General features: G+C 41.6%; 1 protein-coding gene across 1 annotated transcript in view; it reads left to right on the top strand.

The window, feature by feature from the left end:
- The window catches only part of tmeff2a (transmembrane protein with EGF-like and two follistatin-like domains 2a), a 102607-nt gene that overhangs the window by 22416 nt on the left and 54028 nt on the right, over window positions 1-26163 (top strand). Inside the window, exon 3 of the mRNA XM_044019408.1 lies at window positions 18104-18233. Coding sequence (XP_043875343.1) covers window positions 18104-18233 — 130 coding nt within the window. The remainder of the gene's footprint in view (window positions 1-18103; window positions 18234-26163) is intronic.

Genomic DNA, 26163 nt, shown 5'->3' with positions numbered 1-26163 from the left:
CGACAACAATGCATGTCGTATCAAAACAGCCTTGATGTGACCTTCCTCGTCTTTTGTCATGATGTTTCAAGTGCATGTAAAGAAAATGCTCCTATTCACATTATATATGATGGAAAATAGTGTCTGGGAATGAAAGAAAAAGCAGGTGAATGATAGGCCGGATGTTTAATAGTAGATCCTTAACATTTATATTCTGTAACAACGTTCAGCTGCTTTGGTCCCCACTTAAGTGTGTGTGTGTGCACCAGAGCAGGGAATGTTACTACATTTTACATGATTTGAAATCTAATATTTTAGCCTTTCAAATTAGACATGGTAGTTAGTCCTCACTCTCTATAAGATAAATTCCACTGGGAATAAGTAAAGTTGTCAGGAATAATTCTCTGGAATATTCTTAATTTCAATGAAAGAGTTTATTTACAGATGAAGTCGCATCTAAATGATGTGTTGAAGAACGTATGTAGCCTCCAGTTAGCATCAAAACTTAAAAGATAATGTAAGTGTGTCCCTTGTGAGCGATTGTGAAAATGATGACCTAGCTCGCTGTTTGATGTTTTTCCGTTGATGAAGTTTAAATAATTCAAGTGAAGGGCAAACAAGTGTAACGTGCATAATGCCAGCGCATGCACACACCAACACACACACATAAACTGCACATTACAAATTGCCTTTTGATGCAGCCTTGACATATAAAGATCAGCATCATTTACATTTAAAAAGGACCTTTTGAAAGTATAGCTTTTATGATATTAATCCGTACATAACTGGCATTACAATCCACATTAGGCAGCATGGTCAAACTTTTCTTTTTTCCACCAAAGAACTGGTAACAAACTCACTATTGTGAGCACTCTTCAGTCAGTGCCATTGTAATTATTGACTGTACTTGTTGATAGAACTCTCTCCTTGGAATTTGGAATGGTGCCTTCAAAGAAGTCAGGATTATTTTTGTTGAGTCAGACACGAGGCATTATCTCGCATGGAGAAAGGTGGAGTTGCAAATAGAAGCGTGCTGGAATGCCAATTTCTAAATAACAGCATCGACAAAAAAAAGCAGGTTATCATAAGATGCTCTGCTTTTAACAGTGTTTTAAAGTCTGAGTGCAACTCCTGTACGTGATCAGAAGCTCACCAAATGTGCTATGATGGTATAAAATGTTTTTTGGTTTTTTTTTCATCATATATTATATTAAGAAATATATGAAACTGGAAACTGTTTCTCTGAAGTGCCACAGGCCAACTGTGTGCAGGTTAATAATGTCATATATGCACACATTGCACAACCATAGTTAAAAAAAGCAAAGATATATAGACATCAAGACAAATAGAAACAAAGTTAGCTTCATTTCATGACGTCTCAGTTGTCACCAGAGCAGAGTATTTTGCAGTAATGTCACAGCAGCAGATGGGAGTCTCAGAGAGCGACATGAGAAATTCATCTCTGACACTTTCTCCCATGAAAAGCTCACACAGCTTGCAAATCCATTAACATTCCACATGACAATTGCGTGTTAAAAAGACCTTTTCTTATCCGTCACTCCCGGGGTCATGTGACAAACACTGCAGCAGCCCTCTGTCGCACAGCGGTGCGGGTTAACCGATGAGGCTGCATCACACGTGCAAGAGGGTTTCTTTTAAAGAGTGTCTGTCTCTTGTCATGAGCCACAGGTGTTCTCCGCCACCAACTTAGGCGGCGAGACATTTCTGAGCGAGGCGATAAAACGGCCACTTTGATAAGCGCGACGGAGCATGAATAAAGATCACGCCTGAGGGTCTCGGCGACAGAGGAACGGGTCATGTGGAAAGCAAAGGTATTGCCCCGTGTGGGCCGAGCAGGCAGAGGAGATTCAGCAGAAGTAGAACGTGCTGGGCGGCGCCGTCTCCCCGTCCTCCGAGGCTAGCCCTAGTTTTGTGGAGATGTTTATTATTGATAGAGGTGGATGATAGCCTTGGGATGAATTGCATAATCTAGAGCCGCCTCTAATGGAAACAGGAAATGGATCAGGCTATCAGTCAGGTCTCTGTGGATGAAGGATGTGTCTGTCTTTGTATGTGCCTTTCTTCCTGTGTGTGCATCGTTGTGTGTTTGTGTGCATATGCAGTTTTCCCGACCAACAGGGTGGCCCTGTCAGCAACCTTTCTGCACGCTGAATTAAGCGACACATCGGGGTCGTTTACTTGTTTGCAATGCGTGTGACTTAAAGGTGCAGTATTTTGAATTTCGGGATTTTTCCCAACCTTTTTATTGACAGAATACAATAATTACACATTTTCATTCATTCATTTATTGTAACTGGAAAATTAAGAATTGTTGTGTTAGGGTTTGAATGAGATCCTCTTTCATGGATGTGGTCATGTTGTCCTGCCATGTTTGTTCAGAATGTAGTAGAGTTTTTTTCGAGGCTATTATGTGTGCGCGCTGCAGGTCATGGCATGTCACACTGGAGTTTCAATAGAATGGTTTCAGGTCAAGATGAACTTGTTGTGCATTACTTTTTCCATTGTATTTACAAAAGGAGGAAGGTTTTTTTTTTTTTATTTCTTAACATGTAATCAATAATTTATTACACTTTCGGAGTAATTTTCCAAACACTGGACAGACGGTGTGAAGTAGAAAAAAGTATACAATATGCAACTTGACCCTCTGATGCCACTACATTTTTCAAGCGGGTCTTTTGAAAAACAAAATATGGAGTTCTGCAGCATCTCAGCAGACCAACACAGGTAGGAGCTTTCAGTATTTTTAGTTTTTTATTTAATAACATGGCATTGGTCACTATAACAACCGTCTCCGTGAGGTCAGATAATAATTGGGGTCACAGCTGAAATTATCCTGTGTGAGATGAAGCCCTGTGATGGACTGGTGCCCTGCCTTTCAGCTGGGATTGGCACCAGCGACCCTCACGTGGAGGATAAAGTGATCGAAGATAAATTAATGAGTGTGTGTGTGTGTTGTTAAGTTGCCTACGTTTTGTTTACTCATCTCCTTGCTCCCTCATCACCCGTAGACCGCCAGAGGTCGATTGAATGTGTAAAAATGTTATCATGGGGCCTAAATGACTGCGAGGAGTCAGGACACTCCTAAAAGATAAGTAGCCCTTTCATTTCTCTCAGTTAATATAACTTCTGTCTTCCCCTTGATGGAGGCTCCCAGGATAACAGACAAGCTTCAGCCTCTCAGCTCAGTTTGCCCGTTTCCAGATCTATGAATTATACCACCTCTTAAATTTGGCACATCCTTGTTTGCGATGAAACAAAATGGCAGGCGGTCTGATTACCTTGCCAAGCTGCAAGGGTTTGGAGAGTGAAGGAGTGTGTTTGAGTGATGCTGCAAATGTCACTGCTTTCTTAACTTATGCCCCCGTCAGTAGAGGAAGAATCAGAACAGGGCACTGTATCCGTCTCTACCTTATTAGGTCATCGTCTTTGATGCACAAACAATGCCAGATTTGCTCTCAGCTCTATGGCACATCTCCTCCAGATTGATTTGGATACACGTGGGTTTTTCAAAGGATGGATTTGAAGGCCATGTAATAAATTCTTCAGCAGCACCATAGTTCCCAGCTGGGATCAGTAGATTGCATCCTCTTGAAACTGTACCCCCCAGAAAATGTCAAAGTTATCATTGAAATTCTTTCTATATGCCAGATATGCTGATGAAGGGAGGCCTGTGTAGTGAAGCATTTTAAATCCGTGTTTTATGTTAGGGTAGTGCCTCTGATGCTTGCACAGGAAGGTCCCCAAGAGTGTCCTTCATGTGAATGAAATCCCTTTTCAGCAGTTCCAAGCCGCTGAGTCTGTATTGAGCAGGATGCAGAACAGGCCAGCGAGTCTTGAGATATGAGCGTTTGAGTAGAAGTTTTTGTATTGCAGTCATGTAGCCTTGACACTAAATGTTTGAGGGGATGCTTGTGATTTGTAATGATTAAGGATGTGCATTTAGATTCTGGGGTTTTTTTTTTTTCTAACCGAGACTGACAGGAATGAAATGTCCTTTTTAGAATGTCGATTTGCCAAATGTTGATATTTTAATTAATGAATGCGCTCTAAAGTAAACAGTCCCTGCCAGGATGTCGCTACTTTGTGGCGGCTCTGCTCAAATGGGCGGAACCTGGCTGGAAGGACTTGGGCGATGACCTCCACTGCATGGGCAACCTTGTACAGACCCTCCATGGAATCCATTATTCAATCTCATTAATAACACACTCTCACAAGACCAACATCCACAACCGCGACCCACCGCTATCCCGGACCTGCCATGCATGTATGGACCCTGTTATTATCCGACCCTGTTGGCTTATCGGACCATGTTATCGTGGACCTGTTAGACCGTGCACCCGACCGGCCGCTGATATTGCTGTGGACCATGTTAGGATGTTATGCCTGGTGCCCGCGGACCATGTATCATGTCGTGGACCACGTGTTATTGCTGTTGGACCGCGATGGTGGACCGTGATATGTTGGCTGTGCGGACCAGGTATCGTGATGTTATTGCTGTCGTGGACCATGTATCGTGATGTTATTGCTGTCATGGACCAGGTATAGTGATGTTATTGCTTTCGTGGACCATGTATCGTGAGATACTCTGTGATTCCCACCCCTAAGGTTTGCAAATAACAGGAACTTTGGGACATGATGATTTGCACACCTGTAGATCTTGTGTGAAAGGAATGGCCTTCTTATTGTCATGACCACAGTCATGATCTTTCCACTCTAATATACAGACTAATATATAATTTTCTTTGATTAGTGTGCTTACATTAGCCAAACTATTTCCCACACTTCCATAGAAAGTTTCTTGCCAGTCACTGTTAGGGACTCTTTGATTTTGGTCGCCTTTTAATTATGTCTTTCGCTCTGCTGTAGCTTCCACAGCCAGTTCACCATGAAACATCAGAGTGAGGAAGAAAAGCATTTCGGCGCTGCTCGTTTGATTATTTTCTTTTCATTTTAATATGTCATTCGTCACTAATGGATCATGACTCCTCGTCGCCTCTTGCTGGGTTGTCGATTCCTCGCTGCTTCTCGATGTCATCAAACGAGGCCTTCTGTTATCGTTGTGATCAGATGAACCTTGGTGGCAGAAGTGACATACGGCGTGTTTAACGCGTGAGATTTCTGACTTCATGTTTCGCGCGGTTGATTTTAAGCGGTGTGTCGTGCTTTATGTTCTGGTGTCACTCTCAATTGCTCCTGTTTTTTTGTCACTAGCACACTGACACATCTTTCTGGCCATCAGCAGTGGCTGGCAAGCAAAACTGAGTAAAACTGCCTTAGCTGTGTGTACTTCGCACAACAGATAATTGCATTCTAGTGTGTATTTCAAAATGAACACTTTTCTTTAATGCCAAACAGTGTCCCTGCAGAAAGAGTTCGGGAACCAGGTCCAGTTCATAACATTTAGGAGAATATACTTGAATATACTCTCTATATGTATGTTTGTATTAGAATGAATAATTGTATTTCAATAATTGCTTTTGGCTACCTGCTAAAAAGCCTTTCATGTGTACTTGAGGCAAGGGCCTTGCTTTAGAGAGGCTGCCACCTTCCTGGTATGTGAAGGCCACTGTACTTCTCTGATGTGCTGAGAAAGAGGAAAAAAAAGAGTCCTTTTGTTGTATTCTTAAACTGGAGCCGCACCATTAGATGTTACTAATCCTTTTATAAAATCTGCAAAAAGAACATGTGAATATGAGTGCCTATCCATCCTTTACTGAAGTGTGAGGAGTAAGAGTTTGACAAGTTCAGAAGCAGGGTGGGCTAATTTTTCGGTGAGGTATGATTTTTCTTTTTTCTTTTTTTTACCATCGCAGAAGAGGAGGATGCAGAGAGATGACTGGAAGAAAGTGGCAACAGACACATCTTTTATGGAAAAGAATACAGGAACGTGTTAATGTGATGGAAAGATTGGATCGTCTGTCCTGCCCTTAATGTGTTTCACCTTTGTCAATTTAGCTTGTGTGTTTTGTTTCTGCTCCTTGACCTCCCAGTCCATTTAGCTACCTAGCGTTTGCAAATGTCCCCATTGTGGGAGTAATAAAGGATAATCTCATGCTTACTTTCAGGTTTTATTACCTACCGTTAGTTCCTTTGATTTGTCTTTTTTCTTTTGGGGATGCCTGCCGACTCTCCTACTGGATAATCTGTCAGCCCATTTAAGCACACTAAATATCCCACGTCTGTATTTTCAGTCCTGAATACATGACCTACATGTGTTTGCCTTGTGTTGATGCACATATTTTTGCACCTCTCCCAAGTGTAAAACCTTCAGACGGCTTTAACGCGACGGAGCGTCGACCAAAGCAGGTGCATTTTGAACAATTAAGCACAGAGTGAAAGCAGCCATGAAAGTAGAACCTGGTTTATACTGAATAGCAATTCATCACAACCATTTGCCCTGAATATAGAGTAATGACCAAGAGTTTTACCAAGCAGCATTTGAGCGTAACTTGTTTTTAGTTTTTTTTTAGACCCACCATGAATCAACAGTATGAGTGATTGAGATGCATCTTCTACTTTTGAGTCGGGTTATTAAGTTGGACAGTTCTGCCTTACCGTAAGTCCTTTCCAGTACAAGCGGGATTCACAGTCGTTGACTACAACACTACGCCTGCTCAAGTTGAAATAATATCTACCAGGCCGGCTTCTGAAATGGTTGCACTTGCTTTCTAAATTTTCAGTCTCCTGTGTTTGAAGCCACATAAGTGTGGTACTTTCCACCCAAATGCGCTGCACATACAGTATATACATCCATATTGGTGTAGTTTTGTCTATCTTCATCGTGAGAACACAGGATTTTGCTGCTTGGCTGCCTTGGCTGGGTGTTTACACCTGCTGGAACATTATAATTGGCCATTGATGAGGAGATTCTGTGTCTAACAGCAGCTCATGAATAATGGTGATTGCAAGTTGACGCGCGTGCGATTAATATGGTTCTCCAAGGCGATCGTATGAACAGCTGAGTGCTGTGGCGTTTGGTCATTATTGATGTTTCTGTTCCTGAGGTGTTTTCATATATAACCATGTTGAATGTGCGCCAGCGGGTTAGGGTTCGGGTCGTTTTGTAGATTGATGCCGTGGCTGCTGTTATTTATTTTCCAGTAGTGTCTGGACATTCTTTACATCCCAGCTGTGCCTTAGAACCCTGCTCATGAATACCAATGATCTTTATGTAGTGTATGGCTTTATGTCTAATCATCGCAGACTGGAAGCTATAATAGGGCTGTGTAAGCTTAGCTGCTCGTCTTTATGTGCCTGCACTGTAAATTAGCCATTAAAGTTGGGTTGTGCGACCGAACTTAGGGCAGAGCTCAGGAAGAGTACAACAAACAGCAACTGCTGTCTTGGTGGAGTGCTTTTAGATGCCATGACTAGTTCTTGCTGGGGCTGTGTCTTTACTTATATGAACCTGCCTCACTACACTGCTTTTACTCATTTATAAGAGTTGTATCGCTGTATTGAAGAATAAAGTAGACAAAAGTATTACCATAGCTTTACTTTTCTGTAAAGAGGAAAACAAGTAACTGTTGTTTACAATATTAGAAGCAATATCCTCATCTAGGTCGAAGAGTATACTCACTATGTTATGTATAATATACGTAGTGAGTGAGAATGTGATATCCACCGAGCAGCAGATCATAATCAAGACCAATCATCATGGTGTCATCCCAGTTTTCAACCTGTGACGTGATTGACAACAACTGACAACACACAACAGATTGAATTCTAAACACATTCAGAGAAGACTTAAAGAGGAGCCCAACTTTGCTGCCGTAGCCCTACTCTCTATGAACAGATTTAGCATGAATATGCAGAATCTGTAGTTGAGACAATGGGCCCATAAACCTTCTGGCTACCGTCGACCAATGACATTAGAGCAGCTGTGGTTGCCTGCAGGTGAATAGTCTGTGTGGGGAACAAATGATGCAGAACATCGTGATTAAAATGCATCAGCTATCAGCTTTTTAATGAAAACTTAGATACCCAAAATACCAGTCAAAGGCTAATTTTCCTGATGTATCCAATGGGTTTTGACATTGTCCCAGCGTTGTTGGTTTTCCTAAGGTTGGTTTTCAGCCGACAGAGGGTCTGTGGATATGAGTATCATTGCAGCTAAATGCAAGATGATGACGAATGACAGATAGAATAGAAAAAAACAACAACAACAAAACACTTTAAACAACCGCACACAGGCATCAGAAAAGATGCATAATGACCGTAAGTGACACAGCTGTCATTCGCTGTCTTTTTGTTATGTCTCTTTCAGTCTGGGCGTCTTTCAGAAGAAAAGCACAATTGTGCCAAAATGTCGTTTCATGTGTAAAATTTCGGTCTGCATAACTGTCAAACGAGTTCCTGTCTATTTGCTGGCTTTCATGCTTGTGTATGCTGAGTAGCTGAACACACCTCTCTCTTCCCTAATTTGTTTTAAATGTCCCCCTCAGCATGTATCTCATATTCCTGGGACATGTTTTCCATATACACACACATATATGTATATATATATATATATATATAAGTATATATGTATATATATGTATATATATATATATATATATATATGTGTATATATATATACACATAAGCATATTTTATCTGTCTCATGTGTCGTCTTTGATTCACTTAACAAATGACAAACTCAGTTATCAGCTTTGGCTTTTTCCAACTTAGATGACATGTTAAATTTCATCATCATTCCTTCTTGTGTGACATTTGGAGACGTTAGTTTGTATTTTTATTGCCTATTCCCTCAGTATGTCTCTCTACATAGAAATTAGTCGGCTCTGCAAAAGCAGCAGTGACGAATCTTCTCCGTTTCACGCATGCACTGGCCTGTCTTCACCGGTTACCACCGGTCGACCCGTCACCACTGAACTGAATTGATTTTTACGACTATTTTCTTGTGTATTTAAACCGTTGCATAGACTCGTCGCCTTTAATCCCCAGACCCCTCAGAGCTGCTGACCAATCATTACTCTGCATTCTACACACCCAGTTATACATGGGTGTTGGGGCTGAAATTAACAAACAATTAGATTGTCATGCAATTAGATCTTCTCACAATTAGATCTCCACACTCAATTAATGTGTTTATACATCATCCAAGAGGCGTCTCTTTCGTCTGAATTGTCATCATGAAGACATGTCTCACCACACTCTGATGTTAACGTCTTTGTCTTTTATGTGTTGTTTGGTAAATACGGACAATCTTGTGTTTTTATGAGGATATTCTTTGTCTTTTAACTTTTGTGTTATTAATAAAGTAATTCAAAATCAAAATTTCCAATTGCATAGAATGTGTTGCTGTAGTCCTAGAAACTGAATGTTAAAATCAATGCACTTAATGCTTTGTAAATATCCTGAGATATCTTGGAACCTGAGCGTAGCCCTGGTAAAACTCCAGGTCTTTAGTGTCTGGAAACGCCTCAGCTCTCCTCTTGCAATTCGACTCCACCACAATGATGTCTGCAATATTTTGGTCATATTTCAGATCAATGTGTTTTAACAATACCGTCGGAGAGAGAGAGAGAGAGAATGTGACTCTCTGAAACTTAATGTAACGGCTCCGCACACTAAATGTTTCACTGATTATCAATACCAGTGAATTGCAATGAGATTTCAGTGCCAGCCATGCACACTGTTGTCCAAATAAATCCAGGGCGGTAAAGCGTACAACAGTAGCAACAGTAGTAAGTAAGCAAAGCTCCACTGGGTTATCAAAACTGCCTCGAATTAAAATGAGAGCTGCACATTTATCAGTCTGACCACATACGGCCGAGATATCAAACTGTTGTTGTTGATCATTTTCACATCACTTCAAAACAGAACCAGGGAGTTATTTAAAGGTTGCAGAACATTAACATCACAATCAATAACTACCTTTGATGTGCACATCACGGTATCTTGTGCGTTGTCATGGCAGTCGGTCCAGATCTACATTCAATCTCGGAGGGGAAGTGCAACCTCCAACCTTAAAGCAATACTTGCATTTAGCTTTGTATTATTAGAATAGGGGTTGTATTTTTGAAAAATTGTGCTTCCCAACCTCAGTTTCTAAGTCCGAGGCTTGAAACTGCGACGCTAATTGTCAACAGTGTCTGCCATCTTTGCTAACAGTTATGCTAACAGGACCAAAGAATGCTAAATGCCGAACCAAGCTGTCATTATCAACTTGTCCAACAGAGGGTGTTATGAGCATAGCTTGGTCTGCATTTGTCTGCCATATAGCGCGTCACGTAATATGTGTTTGTTGGACAAGTGGCTCACCGGTAGAGCTGGTCGTCTTCCGACCACATGGCCAGGGTTCGATCCCTGGCTCCATTAGTCTACATGCACATTTTTCCCTGGGCAAGTTTCCCCTGACAGCTGTGCTGGCAACATGTGAATGGAGTTGATGGAAAAAGTGTTGAATGAAGATGGGGCTGTGTGAACGTGTGAATGACAAAAAAACGTAGTGTAAAGCACTTTGAGAGGTCACCAAAGACTTGAGGGGTTCTATGTAAATACAGACCGTAGAAGCCTAAAATGCATTCGCTGAAGTGACTGCTCAGTTAGGAGCTAACTGGCTAGAGCTGGCTCGAGATTAGATTCCAAGTGTAAATACTGAATTTAATGATCCATAATTGAATAATTCTTTACTTCCATTATCTTTTATTAAAGGATTTATTGGCTCTGCACTCATGAACTTGATTCATAAATCAACAAAAGAGGAGGAAACTTGAGAGAGAGTTGGAAAGTGGAGGTCATGTTTACATCCTTACTGGAATATCAAAGGGTTACGCTTCTCCGTATCACCAGTAGATGTCACTAATTCTCACTCATTTGTACAATCTGGATCGTGAATCCAAATGGTACATGTTTCTAAGGGAACAGGGAGAACAATTAATGTGAGCCGCTATTTAATACAGATTTAATTCAGTCTAATAGTTTATTGATTAAAAATAAAATTACTGGCTAAGATAACTGTGAAGACAGGAGCGGTGGCCAAGAGAGAGATGCATTGCACTAGTCTCTGAGTCTCCCCAGCTGATGTTTATGGAAACTCATTCATAAATGGAAACAATAAGCTATAGTATCTGCTAATTCGGAGTTCTTTGATATGTCCTCTAATATACAAGAGACTATTCCAGGACATCAGCACAAGAGAGCAGAGGCAACTTAATAGACAGAAAAGAGAGAGAATTATGATGCATCTCAGAGTCAAGTTTCTTGCATTTCTTATTTTATTGGTCATTTTTGTGTTTCTGTTCAATAGGGCAACTAAAGGCAACACCTTGCTGAGAACATGCACAGAGGGGGGGGTTGCTTTTACTTGCTGCTTTATACTTTTAATAGCTGGAGTCAAACCATGTTTTACTCCTTTATCCTAAATTTAACTCCATATCCAGAAATAATTTCCACTGAGCCCATCTCTTCTTAGTGGAGACTGCAGGGTTTAGGGTGAAGAGAGAGCATCACTGGACAGATGGAGTTATTTGTTTTCTCAGTCATTGATGCTCATATCTTTTCATGTTTGCTCTTGCTACATTTCTCTGAGCTCTGCGCCCCAAACTCCCTCCTCCTCCTCCTCCCTCATAGTCACGCGCTGATGCGTGCAACCACCTTCACTTCACATCTCTGCATGTTTTCTTTTTCCTCCCACACTCTTGTGTGGTTTCTGTCGTGCATATCCTGCTCCACTCCTTCACAGTGGCCTGCCTTAGCTCGCAGTTGCCGTCGGTGCGATCGCGCTCGTCGTCTTTCCATCTCGTGCGTTCACCTCGGTTTAAAAACAAACGGAGCCATGGACCTGACGGCGGCGGCGTGGTTTTAGGCCCATTTGCACACGTCACCCGTCCTTTTGAGAAACTAGTGAGGTCGGATTTTGATCCCTCGCAGTTTGCTTGTAAGTCAACGTGACGAACACGATTCTCAAACATCTGGAAGGGAAAGGAACACATGCTCGGCTTGTATTAGTGGATTTTTCGTCAACCCCACATTTTAACGGAAAGGCTTGTAGAGCAATTTAGATTAAGTAATAATCTTGTGGGGCTGGATTTTACATTTTTTTAACCAATTGGACACAAAGTAATCCACTGTCTCCCCTCAGGGTTACACGTTGTCCCCTCTCCTGTTCATCCTTTATACGAATAATGTGTCACAGCAGCAGCAGCAGCAGCAGGACAGACAGATTTATTTTAAAATACGCAGATGACTCGGAGCTCACTTCAAGGAAATGCCATGCCACAAGCCATGGCCCAGTCACTCAGGACTTTGTTGAATGCTGTTGATAGATTCCTTCCTGCAGATGAATATTTCCAAAACAAAAGACATGTGGATTTACTCCAGAAAACTCCTCCAGGCTCAGGAACCCACTGTCGTAAAGGGTCGTCCAGTGGAGTGTGTCGAAAAATACAAATATCTTGGACCAGTCGTTGGCAGCGAACTGAGTTTTGTATAAAAAAGGAGAATACTGTGTTCTTTTCACATGGATAGAACACCGTTGACCCTCTTTTATCGGTCATTTACTTAATCCATTTTAGCTTTTAGCTTGGTGTCTTGGTTCAGCAATGTTTACCCCCCAAAAAACAAAACCTCTCTGAATCACATTATTAAGTGGTCTCGTAGGCTGATTGGAGAACCACAGCTTAACTCAGAATCTCTATATCATACCAGACGGCGACAGAGGATGGCTGGTTAGTGAATTTCAACCTCTCCGATCAGACCACAGACCACAAAGGATTGGGATTAATAAAACCCAGCAATTATTACACAATTGAATCTTGTTTTTTAATCTTACTTTGGCGGTTTTTACCCTGTATTGTACTCTTATCTTTTCGATCCCCGTCTTTTCGTATGAAGCGCTGTTGTCACTTTAATTGTTGTCGCTTTATCATGTGCTAAGTGTTCACTGTAAACCAAATCTACCTTCGGGAATAAATAAAGTTACCCTGGCCTTGATCCTCTCCTCTCCCCTACCTGTTCATGCTGTTGGCCTGCAAGCATTTATTTCCTTCACTGTTCTGTACCTCCTTTCTTCACGTCTGTACCTCACAGCAGCCTCCCCATACCTCCTCTTTATTCCCTTCCTCCTCCTCCCCTGCCTTTGTCCCACTCAGTCAGCCAGCAGTTATGCCGGACGCTCAGTCAAGTCAGCACAGTGAGTTGCCATAGATGCACAGACTGAAGGATGATGCTTTTGCTTGTTTTGTTAGATTATTATGTGTTGTGACCTGGTGCTCACACTGTGCATGCGTTTATATGTGTGTGGCTGTGTGTGTGTGTGCTTCTATGATCCCATTGAGGTATAGGCGGACAAATCTTAGCACTTGAAACTCAGATAAGGAGAGTTGAGGGAAGGCAGGCAGACCCACAGCAGCCCCTGCAGGAAGTTTACGGAAATCATATCCCTGACAAAAACACAGAGTGGGTGGGCAGGAATGTGAAATGGCACGAAGAGAAGAATGAAATCCGGCTCACGCACAAGCGTACAGTCAAGTGCACTTAGGTCCTTGCGCATGAATATGCATGCTTTCTCTTTCCTGTCACTTACGCACTCCAGTCACATGTGAGAGAACACAAACACACACACACACACATGCACAGGGACCGTGGACACCTCTGCTGTCACAGTCGGGGCGGCGACGCCTCGCGGCAGCGCAGGTTTGCTCACACAGCAGAGATGTGGGCCAGCGTCTCTTGACTTCTGCAAATCCTGAGCCAGCGGGCACATAAGGCTGTGCCATATGGCACTGGCCAATAGCCCCTGTCTTCCCAGTCTGCAGAGAGGTGTAAAGGATCAAATCTTCTCACCTTCTGTCTCGTTCACCCCTCCTCATGAACACGCCCGCTTCATTTTGTGTCTCCCCCGCTAAGTCCTCCTTCAAATGGACCTTAGATTTTTGTTTGTTTTTGTGACATTTTTATTTGCATTGAGCATTGAACTTACAAAATAGTGCAACGGCTTACAAAGCTCATGTGTTGGCTGCCAACATCGCACTAGGGCTTTTTATACATTATACAATATGGGGGTTTTGTCATTATAATGGGATAGTTGATACATTTCAATTTAAATATGGTCTATTTTAACAAATAAACCTCACTCAGTAAAAATCAGGGGTTGAGCAATGTGTGGTATGTGTGCTGACAGTGTAATAGATGAAGATGAATCACCATTAAAACATGAACTACGTACAAGAATGACACGTTTCCAACATGTACGCATAAGTTACATCACACAAAACAACAACAAACAACAAAAGTAGAAGAATCATATTACAGTCACTCTCAAATTGAATAAAAAAGATAACTATGTGATATCTGTATTGTATTCTGTAAGAGGACGAGGAGAATGGCCAAATGTTTGCTGCCAACAAGTGGCCAGATGTTCAAATCCAACACAAAACCGCTGTCAAGAATATTTTCCATATCAACACAGCACTTAAAAAGATTCGACACAGAAACACACGCCATGAAATATTGTTGAACGTTTGTATTGATAGTTTCTGACACCCATGCTCCACATCCAAACTGCCACTAATCAAGAAAGCTGTGCAGTAGCTGGAACAAGAACACCTTTGTCTCTGTTAAAAGTCATATGCTGTGTGAAGAGTGAACAGTGTGAGGAAAACTTGAGTCAGTTTGAAAATGTGGAGAAGGAGAAGAAAAAAAAAGCCCCATAACCTCGTCTCACTCTCGTCTTCACTGCCACATCAAGAGAAGCCCCAGATGAATAAATAAGTTGACAGATAAATGTCAGCATTTTTTTTTTTTTCCTCTTTTCAACAAGCTTGGTTGAAGATCAGTTGAAAGACTCTGTCATGATAAAGATGCGCAAAGTCTCATGTTTTTCTGACGGCCTTGTTTTTTGATGTTTGGCTCTCTGTTTCCATACCATACCTGTCTCGCCTACGCTGCGTGCCTCGCCTGAAGTATAAAAGTGATGCGCCCAACATGCTTTAAAAGCCCCATGAGACGCGCGAGTTCTGGGTGGGACTCTAATTTTGTGAACAGCTGCAGCCTCTGTTTTACGCCAGCGCTTACGGAGATGCAAGTTTTTAAGTTTCTCCGTCTTCTCGGCTGTCCTCGCCTTTCCTCGTGGGGCTGAAGGCCAAATCTTCTGGAAGATCAAGAGATGGGGCTGGGTGAGAGTCGGTGGGAGAAGGATGTGCTCCTGCCGGCGAGCTTTCCCTTCACTTGGCAGAAATTGAGAGTCACCCGCAGCCAGGTGGGAGAGAGTGAGAGCAGGAGATGTATAGAAGAAAGATATAGAGAATGGCAAAAACAAGCACAGGCCCTGCAGTGGGCTATTCCGAGCGTCTTTGTGGAGTTGCCATTTTTTCATTCTTGTCCTTTCTCTTTCTTTTTCTCTCTTTCCTTTAATGTTTTGAGGGGATTTTCAATTCCTCTCCCTTTCTTTGTCCCCATTTCTTCATCTCTTTCGCTTTCTTTTTTATTTTATGATGTTCTTTTTCCCCCTGTGTGCCTTGGTTTCTTCAGGCGCTGTGGTTCTTTTTTATTGTGCCAAATTTGTTGAGCCAGGGCTCTCTCTCTCTCTCTCTCCCTCTCTCCCTCTGTCTCTCCCTCTCTCTTTCCGTCTGCATCTCACTTCATGTATTTCAGTCTCCCGCTGTCTCACTCTTGTCTCTTTCTCTCCCTTAGCCCAATTTCACTCATTGTTTTTGCCTCCCGTCTTCGCTGCAGCCTCTTTGCTTCCTGCGTCTCAGTCTCTTTGATCAGGAGCCAGTGTGCAGTCTCTCTCCCTCTTTTACTCCACCTACTCCTTTTGTGTATATGCTCTTTTTTTTTTCTTTAAAATGATGTTCACACTTGACAGTTGTGATGCTCTGGGGCTCCTAAACCAACTGTGTGGTAACTTTTGCTCTTCTCCTTGTGGCTATTCAGACCTGGGCGAGTGTATGACACGATTAGTGGTGAAGATCTCTGCTCACTCCACACAATGAGTGGCGTATCTGAATATTTGCCAAGTCTATTTAAAACTCTCCTCGTCTCCTGTGTCTTCTGCGTTGTCCTCAGTGTTTCGGGCTGGGTATCCCATAAGTTGTTATGATCGAGATTTTAAAAATAACTTTACAAACAAACCCGGTGACCGATGTTTGTGTTCAACCATCTAGCGTCGCTTAAATCACTCAACTTCTGTGTAATGTGACTATAACTTCATGCCATAAAGGCTTGTTTTCTTCCCAAAGGTGAATTTTATCACTATAGTTCCTTCCTGACTCCCTCGATATTGCTTCACACAAAGATGGGTAAAAGTAGACAAACATGTTTTATAACCCTTGTAATTTGAAACAACTCAGTTAGCAAATTGCAAAGGCACCAATTTGTGGTACATTTGATTTTTCTATAGCAAATAAAAAATGTATCACATAATAAACAATTCCTAACTTAAGTTCTCATTCACTGAGATATTTTTACCTAAAAAAAGTTTATATTGCAGGTCAAATATCAACTCACCGTATCTGTCACAATTTGGTATTTTTTCCCATGTCTTTCTGACTGACAGGGAAAGTGACGTGCTTATTTCTGGCACCTCACAAAATTTGTCTCGGTTCAATTTAGTTGATTGTCGTATAGCAGAGCCGAGCTGATGCAGAGCAAGAGCAACATTCTAAATGTATGTGTAATATTATGCGGACTTGTGTGTTATCGCTTGTATATACACACACACACACATGTGTTTGTTAGAGCCACAAACAGATAAAGTGGAACACTTTAGGCGCTTTAATGGTCCAACGAGTACAGATTCCAGTTCAGTCCATGAGAGACTTCAAGGAGAGCAGAAGTGGAGACAAAGAGCCATGATCTCCCCTGCCTCGTGTCCTGTGGGGACACACTCAGTGCAGCCCATCGTCCTTGTGATGTTGCACCCTGCAGGAACACATTTTTACAAGTTCCTCACTTTTCAGCACCTTCGAATTTTAATCAGATTACTGGCCGAGACTGCAGAGCGGGTGACTTCTCTCCGATCTTTGATCACCATTACTCCGTTGCAGGGTTTTTCTCAATCGAATAATGACGTAAGTCATTCCTGTCGCGTAACACAGGCAAATCAATACGAAAGCAGATGAATATCTGTCTCATGCAGCCGCCTCCTACAAAAATAGAAAGGCGTAGTGTGACAAGGCGATGTAGTGTCATCAGTCATCTGAAACATCAAGGGTTGCTTGGTCGCCAGCAAACTTGTGGGTAAATGAATGAGTAATGTTCTCCCGGACCTTAGCAGCTATTTTTCTCACTGCCCTTGAGCAAGTCACTTAACCTCGTATTGCTCCAGTGGAGCAACCGCAGAGGTGAGCCACAGCAGATGCTGGCAAATGTATTTTTTTCCGAGGATATATATGAACATGAGTCATTAATATGAGCAAATTGTTGTTGCATTTATTTAGTTACTCTCTCTCATCTCCCTTTTAAGCATGAACAAAGCTAAAAACAAACCCTGCGGGTTTTACTTTATCAAGGGTTGCAGACACTGCGTCATCAGAGCTGTCTGGTACTAATTTAATCCCGCTTGTTCGACCCGATATTATTTCAGATGCATCATTAAATACTTAATCTCATCTTTCTTTTTCGACGACGAACTGAAGAAGCGTCGTGGATGAGAGGTGAAAAGTCTTCACACTTCAAACTCAAACACGTCCACTTGCCGACAGATAACTACTGAATACGACCGAGAATCTCCTTGGATGATGCTAATTCAGGCTAATTCTTGTTTCTTATTAAAAAAAGTGTATTATTTTAAGCACTTTCATTCATTTAAATTTTATTTATGTGGAAGTATTTTTATGCTCTGTCAAGCAATACTATCAGACCCGACTGAGGGAGCATTTGGGTTATCAGGCGTGTTGTTTTCCAGTATTACATCGTAGCTCCTCAAAGTTGGCGTGGTCGTCGTAGCACGGCAACCACATGTATCTCTGTAACACAAACGATGCTTTTAAATAAATGCTGGGTGCAATTCTTTTGTTGGAAGTTGTGCTCATGATTCTGGACTCAACGAGTAGAGTTGAGTCAAGAGAGGTTGTATGTATGTCATGTATGAATTCATCTCTTTTTGGGGGTTCCAATACTGACCCATTTCTCCCTCTGTCGCTCCTCTCCGCAGTGCAACAACGACTATACCCCAGTGTGCGGCTCCAACAATCAGAACTACCAGAACGAGTGTTTCCTGCGTCGGGACGCCTGCAAGCAGCAGTCTGAGGTGCTGATCGTGTCGGAGGGAGCGTGTCCTGCTGGTGTGTACATTTACTCTCTTGACGCCGATACACGCATGTATTCACACGTACAACATGCTTGTGCTCATGCACTAAATATACACACAAGTGACAAGAACATCGGAACAGAACAAGTGGATCTTCAGTGTCGCATGTACAGTGCACAGTACAGTACGGTGTATGCAAACACTCGTAGATAGCAATTACTGACTGACGCACAACTTCAAAGGAATTACAAAACCGGTAGGATCCAGATGTTGCCAGAGGTGACAGTCTGATGTAATCCCCCAAAGTTTGATGTAACAAGCCCAAGCACAATGACAGTGACAAATATTCTCACTAAAGAGGTTTCATCATGTCCTCACAAGAGAGCTGTTGTTGCAGTGCGAGTGTGTTAAGGCAGTTTGTTCCACAGCTGATTCGAAATCCAATGTGTTAAACAGGAAGTAAAAGATGTTGTGACAGCTGTGACCTTTCATTATGTAACGCTTAAATAATGTCAAAAGGAATAAAATGCAAATAACTCTGGTGCCAAATTGTCAAAGGTAGTTCCTGTAACGTTGTTGCCAAGAGGCATGCTCAACAAAGCAGAAAATGCAATGACTGAGTCACACATCATCTTGATGGCCACTTCATTTTTTCTTTTTTTTCTAGTTTGTGTCTCTGCTCGACTTTTTTTATTTTATCTTTCTTAAAGAGTACTCCAAGTAAGGCTATAAAGAGTCATTACAAGCATTTTATTTTCAAGTACTTTTTTCAAGTCCCATTGCTTTATATTCACAACCAACCCTTTCCTTTTTTGTTTACAAAAGAAAATGAAGTGTGTATTTGGTATTTGAGCTGAAGTTTAATAGCTTCTCTTTGAGAGAACCTGTTGATTGGCCCATCAATTGGTCCAGTGCTTACGTCTGGGCTGATATTTATCCCCAAATTAAGCTGCCATTGGTTATTGTCTGACCTTTTCTCTTTTTAACAATGGCCATTATTTATATAGGGATGGCACAATACCACTTGTCCATGTCCAATACTGAGTGTCTACCAATATCAGTCCGATATCACTTATCACTTTAGTCTGTTCGTGCTACTGGGTAACACAAAGAATACATAAACAACGCTCAACATGACTCAGCTAAAATGCTTTTTGCTGATTTTTACAGACATTTTTTTCAGTCTTTGCAAAGTGAAGCATGCAGATTTTACATTTTCATTTGTTCCCGGCATGTGATCCAGTGATCTGATGCTGATACTGATCTCTTATCTGATGCTGATACTGAGTATCGTATTGACTGATCCCTAGTTTTATCTACAATATGTTGTACAACCATTATCATTTTATCTTCAAAGCAACAGCATATTAAAGTCATCATGTCAACATGAGGAATTTAGCAGTTAACCCTGACGTGTGCAGCCTCACACAGCTGTGGATGTGGACTGTAACATATTTTTGTTTTGATAGCATGGGGACATACAGTGCGTGTGATATCGTAATGCTTAGTTTGCTGTACCCGCTCGTCTGTTGCTGCTGATAGAAACTGTAATAATGAAGACAACAACTGGCTGCTTGAAGAACGCTTGTTTCCATACATTGCGATATCGCAAAGCCATTTCCACGGCAAACATTTGTCTCACTGTGGTTGTCACTTTCCATTCCAGAGCGTGTCAACATAATTTCTTTGTCCATAAGATGATTTGATGCAGTGGTAATTTACCCACTAGTATGTCATTTGATAGACCAATTTGTGTTCTGCTATTATGTGCAGTATGAAATCCTTTCACATTGCAAAGTGAACGAAAGAAAGTAAACACAATTAGCTTGTGGCATATATAATGAGCTTGTTTTTGTGCCCGATAAATGCACGACAGATCCAAGTGTGTGTGTGACAGCGCTGTGAATAGATTAAGTCATTAATCCAACTTTGTGAAAGTCGTAAAAGGAGTTATTGACAAGGTTCTTGGTGAAATCTGGACAATCTAAATGTTTTAGTGTTGGGAAGAATGTTCAGCTTCAAGATGTGAACAATTAAGCTCTATTTAATGACAATGGCCCGTTTTCATGGTACATGCTGGATACTAACTTTGCTGTAATTAAAAAAATAAACCGTCCACAAGTGACGAGGCTTTTAACTTGTTATATTTTTGTTTTAAATCATCCCCAACATGTAGGAAATGCCTTTCTTTTTGTTGCTTTATTTCTTCTATACCCTTTAGCCATGATGACACACATGCCTATTGTTTTCATCTCACCCCCGGTTGGAAAGACGGAGCACTTGGTGTAATTATCTAACATAATTGGGATTACTGTTTGCTGTTATAGTTTGGTGTTTATGCTGCTGAGTGGGTGCCTTCACTCGGAGAAGGTCAAGCACTTCATTAGCTGTGTTGTGGAGAGCGGCGGTGCTAACCGCTACATGCAGCACTAAACATTCTAGTCAATGCAATTACTTTATTTCTACCCTATTCAATGAGCACTAGTTATGAGTGGTAAACGTGTTATGTTGTGAAAATGGCTGCTTCACATGAAAAGACCGTGATCTCATGTCATCAGTGGGGTTTGATCAAAAATATTGATGTTTTCTGGGACTTAAACAATAGCAATATTTAGTGGATGTCCTGTTAAAATATTGGTATCATATATCATCTAATAATATTGGGACCGAATCATATATAACAAGGTGTTTTGCCTGATAGAACGGACCACAAGCCCGATCAGGAATCAGTAGAGAGACTTCTTCCTTATAACCTGAAGAAATCTCTGACAGAACCATGTGCCTCGGCAGGTTGGGGTGAAAGGAATATGGGGGCAGAACAGGGGGAGAGAAGAAAAACAGAAGCAACAAGGAGAGATGAGAGACAGAGACAACTATTGAACATATCAACAATCAAACAATATAAGTATGTTAAATTTAAAAGAAATAAGGAACGTGGACCAACAGCATAAGAGCAAAACATCCATCCATCCATACATTGTCGATGGTTTACAACCTCTTACACTCACACCTTAAATTTAGGGTGTTCAGTTGACTTCCGCATGATTTTTGAACGTGGGAGAAAAGCCACACACACACACACACACACACACAGGAAGAGCACACAAACCGGGATGCGAACCAGCAACCTTGTTGCTGTGAGGCAAGAACAAAATAAAATGACACTAAAATACAAACATCAAGAACAAAACAATACATCAATAAAAGAGGCTAGCTGGAGGAGACTAAGCCTGCACAATAAAACCAAAAAGTGGCACAAGGGAAGACGGAACAAAGGAGGAGACATAAAGAAGACAGACCAGCAGTCAGCAGAGGAGGAAATCATAGAACACTAGTAAAAGTAAATTAGAATACTCCATGACTGTACAATGAAGGTGTCTTACCTAACTACTGTTATTAACTCTAATATAACAATATAAGGAACTCATTGGCAACACTGTCCGACTTTCCACTTCTCCAGTGAATGCATGTGAAGCATAATAGATTAGGCCAGCGCAACATGATTAATATTAGGGCGACACATTTAAATGTCGGAGCATGTTAGTTTGAAAAAAAAAGAAATCCACATGTACATTTGTTTGTTTCGCCAAGATTGCATTGCTGGCTCAAATTGAGCAGGTGCTGACTCACTTTGGACCACTGACGGTCAGGCAGCATTAAAAGGCTCTTGAATGAGCACAGCTGAGCGGAGGGAACATGTGGAGACTGAGGTGGAAATGTTACCACAGTAACAGCAGTGGTGTCTGTGTGCCAGTCGGCATGGCTGTGCACAGTCACATGAAATGGCCCAATGTCCCGCCCCCTGTCTAAATTGCTCGCTTGTGGGCTGCGCACGAGGTCCTTTTCAGGACATGTGATAGTCTTACACTGTGTGTGTGTGTGTGTGTGTGTGTGTGTTATGGATCAGTGCATCTTTTGAAAGAGTACATAAAGGCCTCTTTCTTCCTTGTAACAAGCAGTATATTTTTGAGGAGTTAAGGCAGGATTCGAATGAGAATGCTTTTGTGGCGCAGGGCTGGGACGGAGAGAGCAAGAGTGCTTTTATATATAAATGCGTGCGCGCGTGCTCGTGCACTCGCATATACACATAATGCAGAACAAGCAGTAAATAACTACTGAACCGTGAGGAAGTGCTCTCTGAAGACACTTTTTACCTAAATTGAACAAATCTAATATTTATGCTCCAGTGAACCACAGACACGCGCTAAATGCACAAGCTCTATAAAATCTCCCTACAGTGTTGTGATATCCACTTCATCCAAACTTATGTGTGCTGTACCGTCATCATTTCACGATAACGATCACCAGTGTCATTAAATGTCATTATTCAAGTGCCATTTATCAAGTATCTTCTATTCATATAGCCCTTTATAATATCTGCAAGGTGCTCAAAGTGCTTCACATAAAATGAAAGAGCGTTGATTCCATTTTTAAAACTGTAAAGGTTTTAATCCTCAAATTGTGATTATTGACATGAATATATTCGTGAATGGTTGACCATTGTTTGTCAAAAGGAGCAGTCTATGATTAGAATGAAGGGAACACTGCTAAAGTGGAGCAGCGGAATCGTGACCACCACAAAGTGATCTAACGGAGGTGTAACCGATGCTTTAAAAGTGAAACATGGGAATTCTGCTGTGTGGGAGCTTCTTTATATAATCCGAGTGGTGTTGCGTTCAAACGTTACATGTGGAGAAGTATGACAGGCAGCGACTTCTGAAGCCACGTTTCTCTCTTTCCTTCACCACTCAGTTCTCTGCTAAGCCTGAAAATGACAACCACAGTGGAATATGTAAAATTATCCTCAACGCAAGTGATGAAACTAATAGTAAGGTATGCAGCAATCTCACACAATCTATGTTCATGCTGCAACAAAGCATTGTTTTTCTCTCTCTCTCGGCGTATTGCTCCCTTGCTCTTTCTTTCCTTCTTTTCCTCTCCCCGTCCTGCTTTCTATTTCCATCTTCCAAAATCCCATTAGGAGCAACAGTACACGGTGTAATGGATATATGTCAGCTCGCCTGGGCTGATCCGTGTTTCACTCGCTGGGATGAAAGATATCATGAAATCTCCGGGGGAAACTTGGTGAAAGAAAATCTAAATGTAGTGTTCATAATGTAACTTTAACTCTCTACTGCTCATATTAGCAGATCAGTGTCAAAAAAAAAAAATTAGCCTTGTGTGCTTATCGCTGAGAAAACAATCCTGCCATGCTAAGTGATGGCACTGAGGCATATAGACAAACATAATTTGATAGCGTTCCCTCTCTTTTGTCCCCATGGAAGCCGTCGTAAAGTGTGCATATCATGCACAATATTACATATTAAGTTTAGGTTTGGGACAGCACAGTGTGTGGGTTTCTTTTAGCCCTTTTATTGACTTTTCCAGTCCAACATCTGTCAGGTGACCAAGCAAATTGACACTTCTTTTATTCCAGCGCTATCCAGTCTTTATTACCCGCATGTCCCAGACAGATAAAGAGGTTCTGATTGAGGATTCGATAACAGGAAGGAGCTTCCCTCGTTACAAAGCCGGGCAAAGTTGATTATGGAAAGGTGGTACCACCTCTCTATCACTTCAAATACTAGCCCGGCGCAGTGAGGAGCAGTTAAGCATCAGCTTAGCAAAGCGAAACCATCCCAAGCACTCTATTTTCCCCAAAGGAGAGAGTTAAGCTAAGGCAAGTGCTCACGTAGCATTTTCCAACTGGGCTCACAAAGTGAACAGTATAACTTCACAGGAAGTCGTTAAATAGGAAGGTGGCCGAGGGTTTAATTGACACGCTGTTAAAATGTTGACGACATGGTTTAATCACTGCTGTGTGTGTGTGTGTGTGTGTGTGACTGCGCTGCCTGAGCACTGACAGTTGACACGAGCCATATGTTTGGCCGATCGGGGTTATCGGCAGACCGCGAGCCGAACCAGAGTCAGCGGAACATTACGCATGAGTTATTTCCCGGTGACACTGACACATGCTTTATGATGTATGTGCATGTAGTTTCCCTCGTCGCACAGCAGGATCTCTCACACTCCGTGCAGCAGAGGTCGTCAATGTGTCGCGTTAAATCACGGCCGTGCAACGTCAGTGTGTTATAGTTAAAGACGCTGACTAATGATTTTGCCTCTCGAGTGATGGAGCGCACATTAACTGACGTGAAAAAAAAAAAGTGGCCTTCCTTTTTCAAGATTTGGAATTTGACTTCACAGATGATACGTTTGTGAAGAAAATGACCTTCTTAACAACTTTTTCTGGCCAAAATGCAAATCTGGAAGCCTTAAATAATATCCAAGTCTCTTGTGACACCAAAGTCCACTTATCAGTATCAGTATCAGTACTATCTATACGACTCGGAACAAAGATCTTCCCAAATCAGCATTTGGCAGCCGTTGAATCAAAACCCGGGAACAGTTGTGTGGTGGATTGTTTGTTTGCTTTCGGGGCAACTGCAGATCAAATCCGATTAAAACCATATCTCCCCAGTCCCGATGAAGCGGATTTGCTCCAGTCTTTAGATGTTAAACCCTTAATGAATAACATCAAACATGAGTGTTGCCTAATTAGACACGAGTATCTAATACAGAGAGATGGGATCACTACCTCTACAGAAATACTCACAATGTGGAATAAAGGCTTAAAAGGCTTCCATCGATGACTACATCTACTTATTGTTTACAGTCTATGGTTCTGAGTGTTTTTCTTTTACCTTAAGTTCTGATCACTAATCCTACATCTAGTTAATGTTAGTACTGGTTAACACGAGATGATTGACCCTTCATTTATGCATGATCTTCAAATGACCTCTACCACTACCAGTGCCCGGATAGTTCATGGTATCTTGGTTTCTTGGTATTTCTTGGCTTGATTGCTCACTTTCATTCACGCTCTTTAAAGTCAAATCTAGAATATTTATATATATATTTTTCTTTATCGTAACAAACCCTCAGGAACACACTCAGCTAAACAGCATGTGGTTAAAATGACAGTCCTCCCAATCATAGATTGCAGTTAAAGGTAAAATCGAGTGGCGAGTTCTTGGTTTAACGTTGACACTTCAGAAGTTCTGTTGTCGCTTGTGTTTTGTGTCGCCTATTGAAAATCCATAATAATAATAATAATAACACATCATACTTATATAGTACTTTTTTTGGACACTCAAAGACGCTTTACAAAACACAAAACAAAACAAAGGACAGGACTGAAGTAAAACAATGGTAAATAGACAATTAGGTGTAAGCAGTTGTAAACAGGTGGGTTTTGAGCAGTGATTTAAATGTCTGTCATGAAGTTACTGGAATAAATAAATATCATTACATTATCACTTTGTCCAGTTCGAGAGCAACTTCTGGCGTCATGAACTGGTTGAACCTGAATACTTCTCCGTCACGGAGGAAACTTAACTCCAGTAATTCTGCCTAACTGTGAAAAGATATACTGTTGGCCTTTAACACTTTCTGTGGTCCCGTGGGCCATCTGTTCTCTTTATAAAGGTTAGTAAGATAGTAAAAGTTCTTGCTGAATACTGCATCTACCAGCCCTTACGGCCAGTAGGTTAAAAGCCCCTGTTTTCTTACTCAGAGTCGATACGGTGCTAATAGCAAGTTACAACATGGAATATAATTAGAAAGGTGTAGAAAAATAAAGTCTCTGCATAACATAGATGCCTGTAGAAGATGTTCTTTGCACTTTCTTTTCAGCAGAAATCAGATTTTAGAATCGAACATCAGTATCTTTTTAAGCGCAGCATCAGGCAATAACACTGTGCTTCAGTGCTGCTGGAACTATTGCACACTAGTGTGTGTGTGTGTGTGTGTGTGTGTGTGCAAATGTATGCGCATTATTTACTACGTAAGAGTGGAAGCGGTGCTGCCAGGTGACCTGCGTGTCTGAGGATGAGAAGCCTGTTACAATATGAGCATAACCTCCTCAAAGAGCCACAAGTACTTACACACACAATACTGGCTGT

Source organism: Solea senegalensis, linkage group LG2, assembly GCF_019176455.1.
Source record: "Solea senegalensis isolate Sse05_10M linkage group LG2, IFAPA_SoseM_1, whole genome shotgun sequence".
In the NCBI taxonomy this organism is placed as follows: domain Eukaryota; kingdom Metazoa; phylum Chordata; class Actinopteri; order Pleuronectiformes; family Soleidae; genus Solea; species Solea senegalensis.
This window is presented reverse-complemented; position numbering and strand designations above follow the sequence as displayed.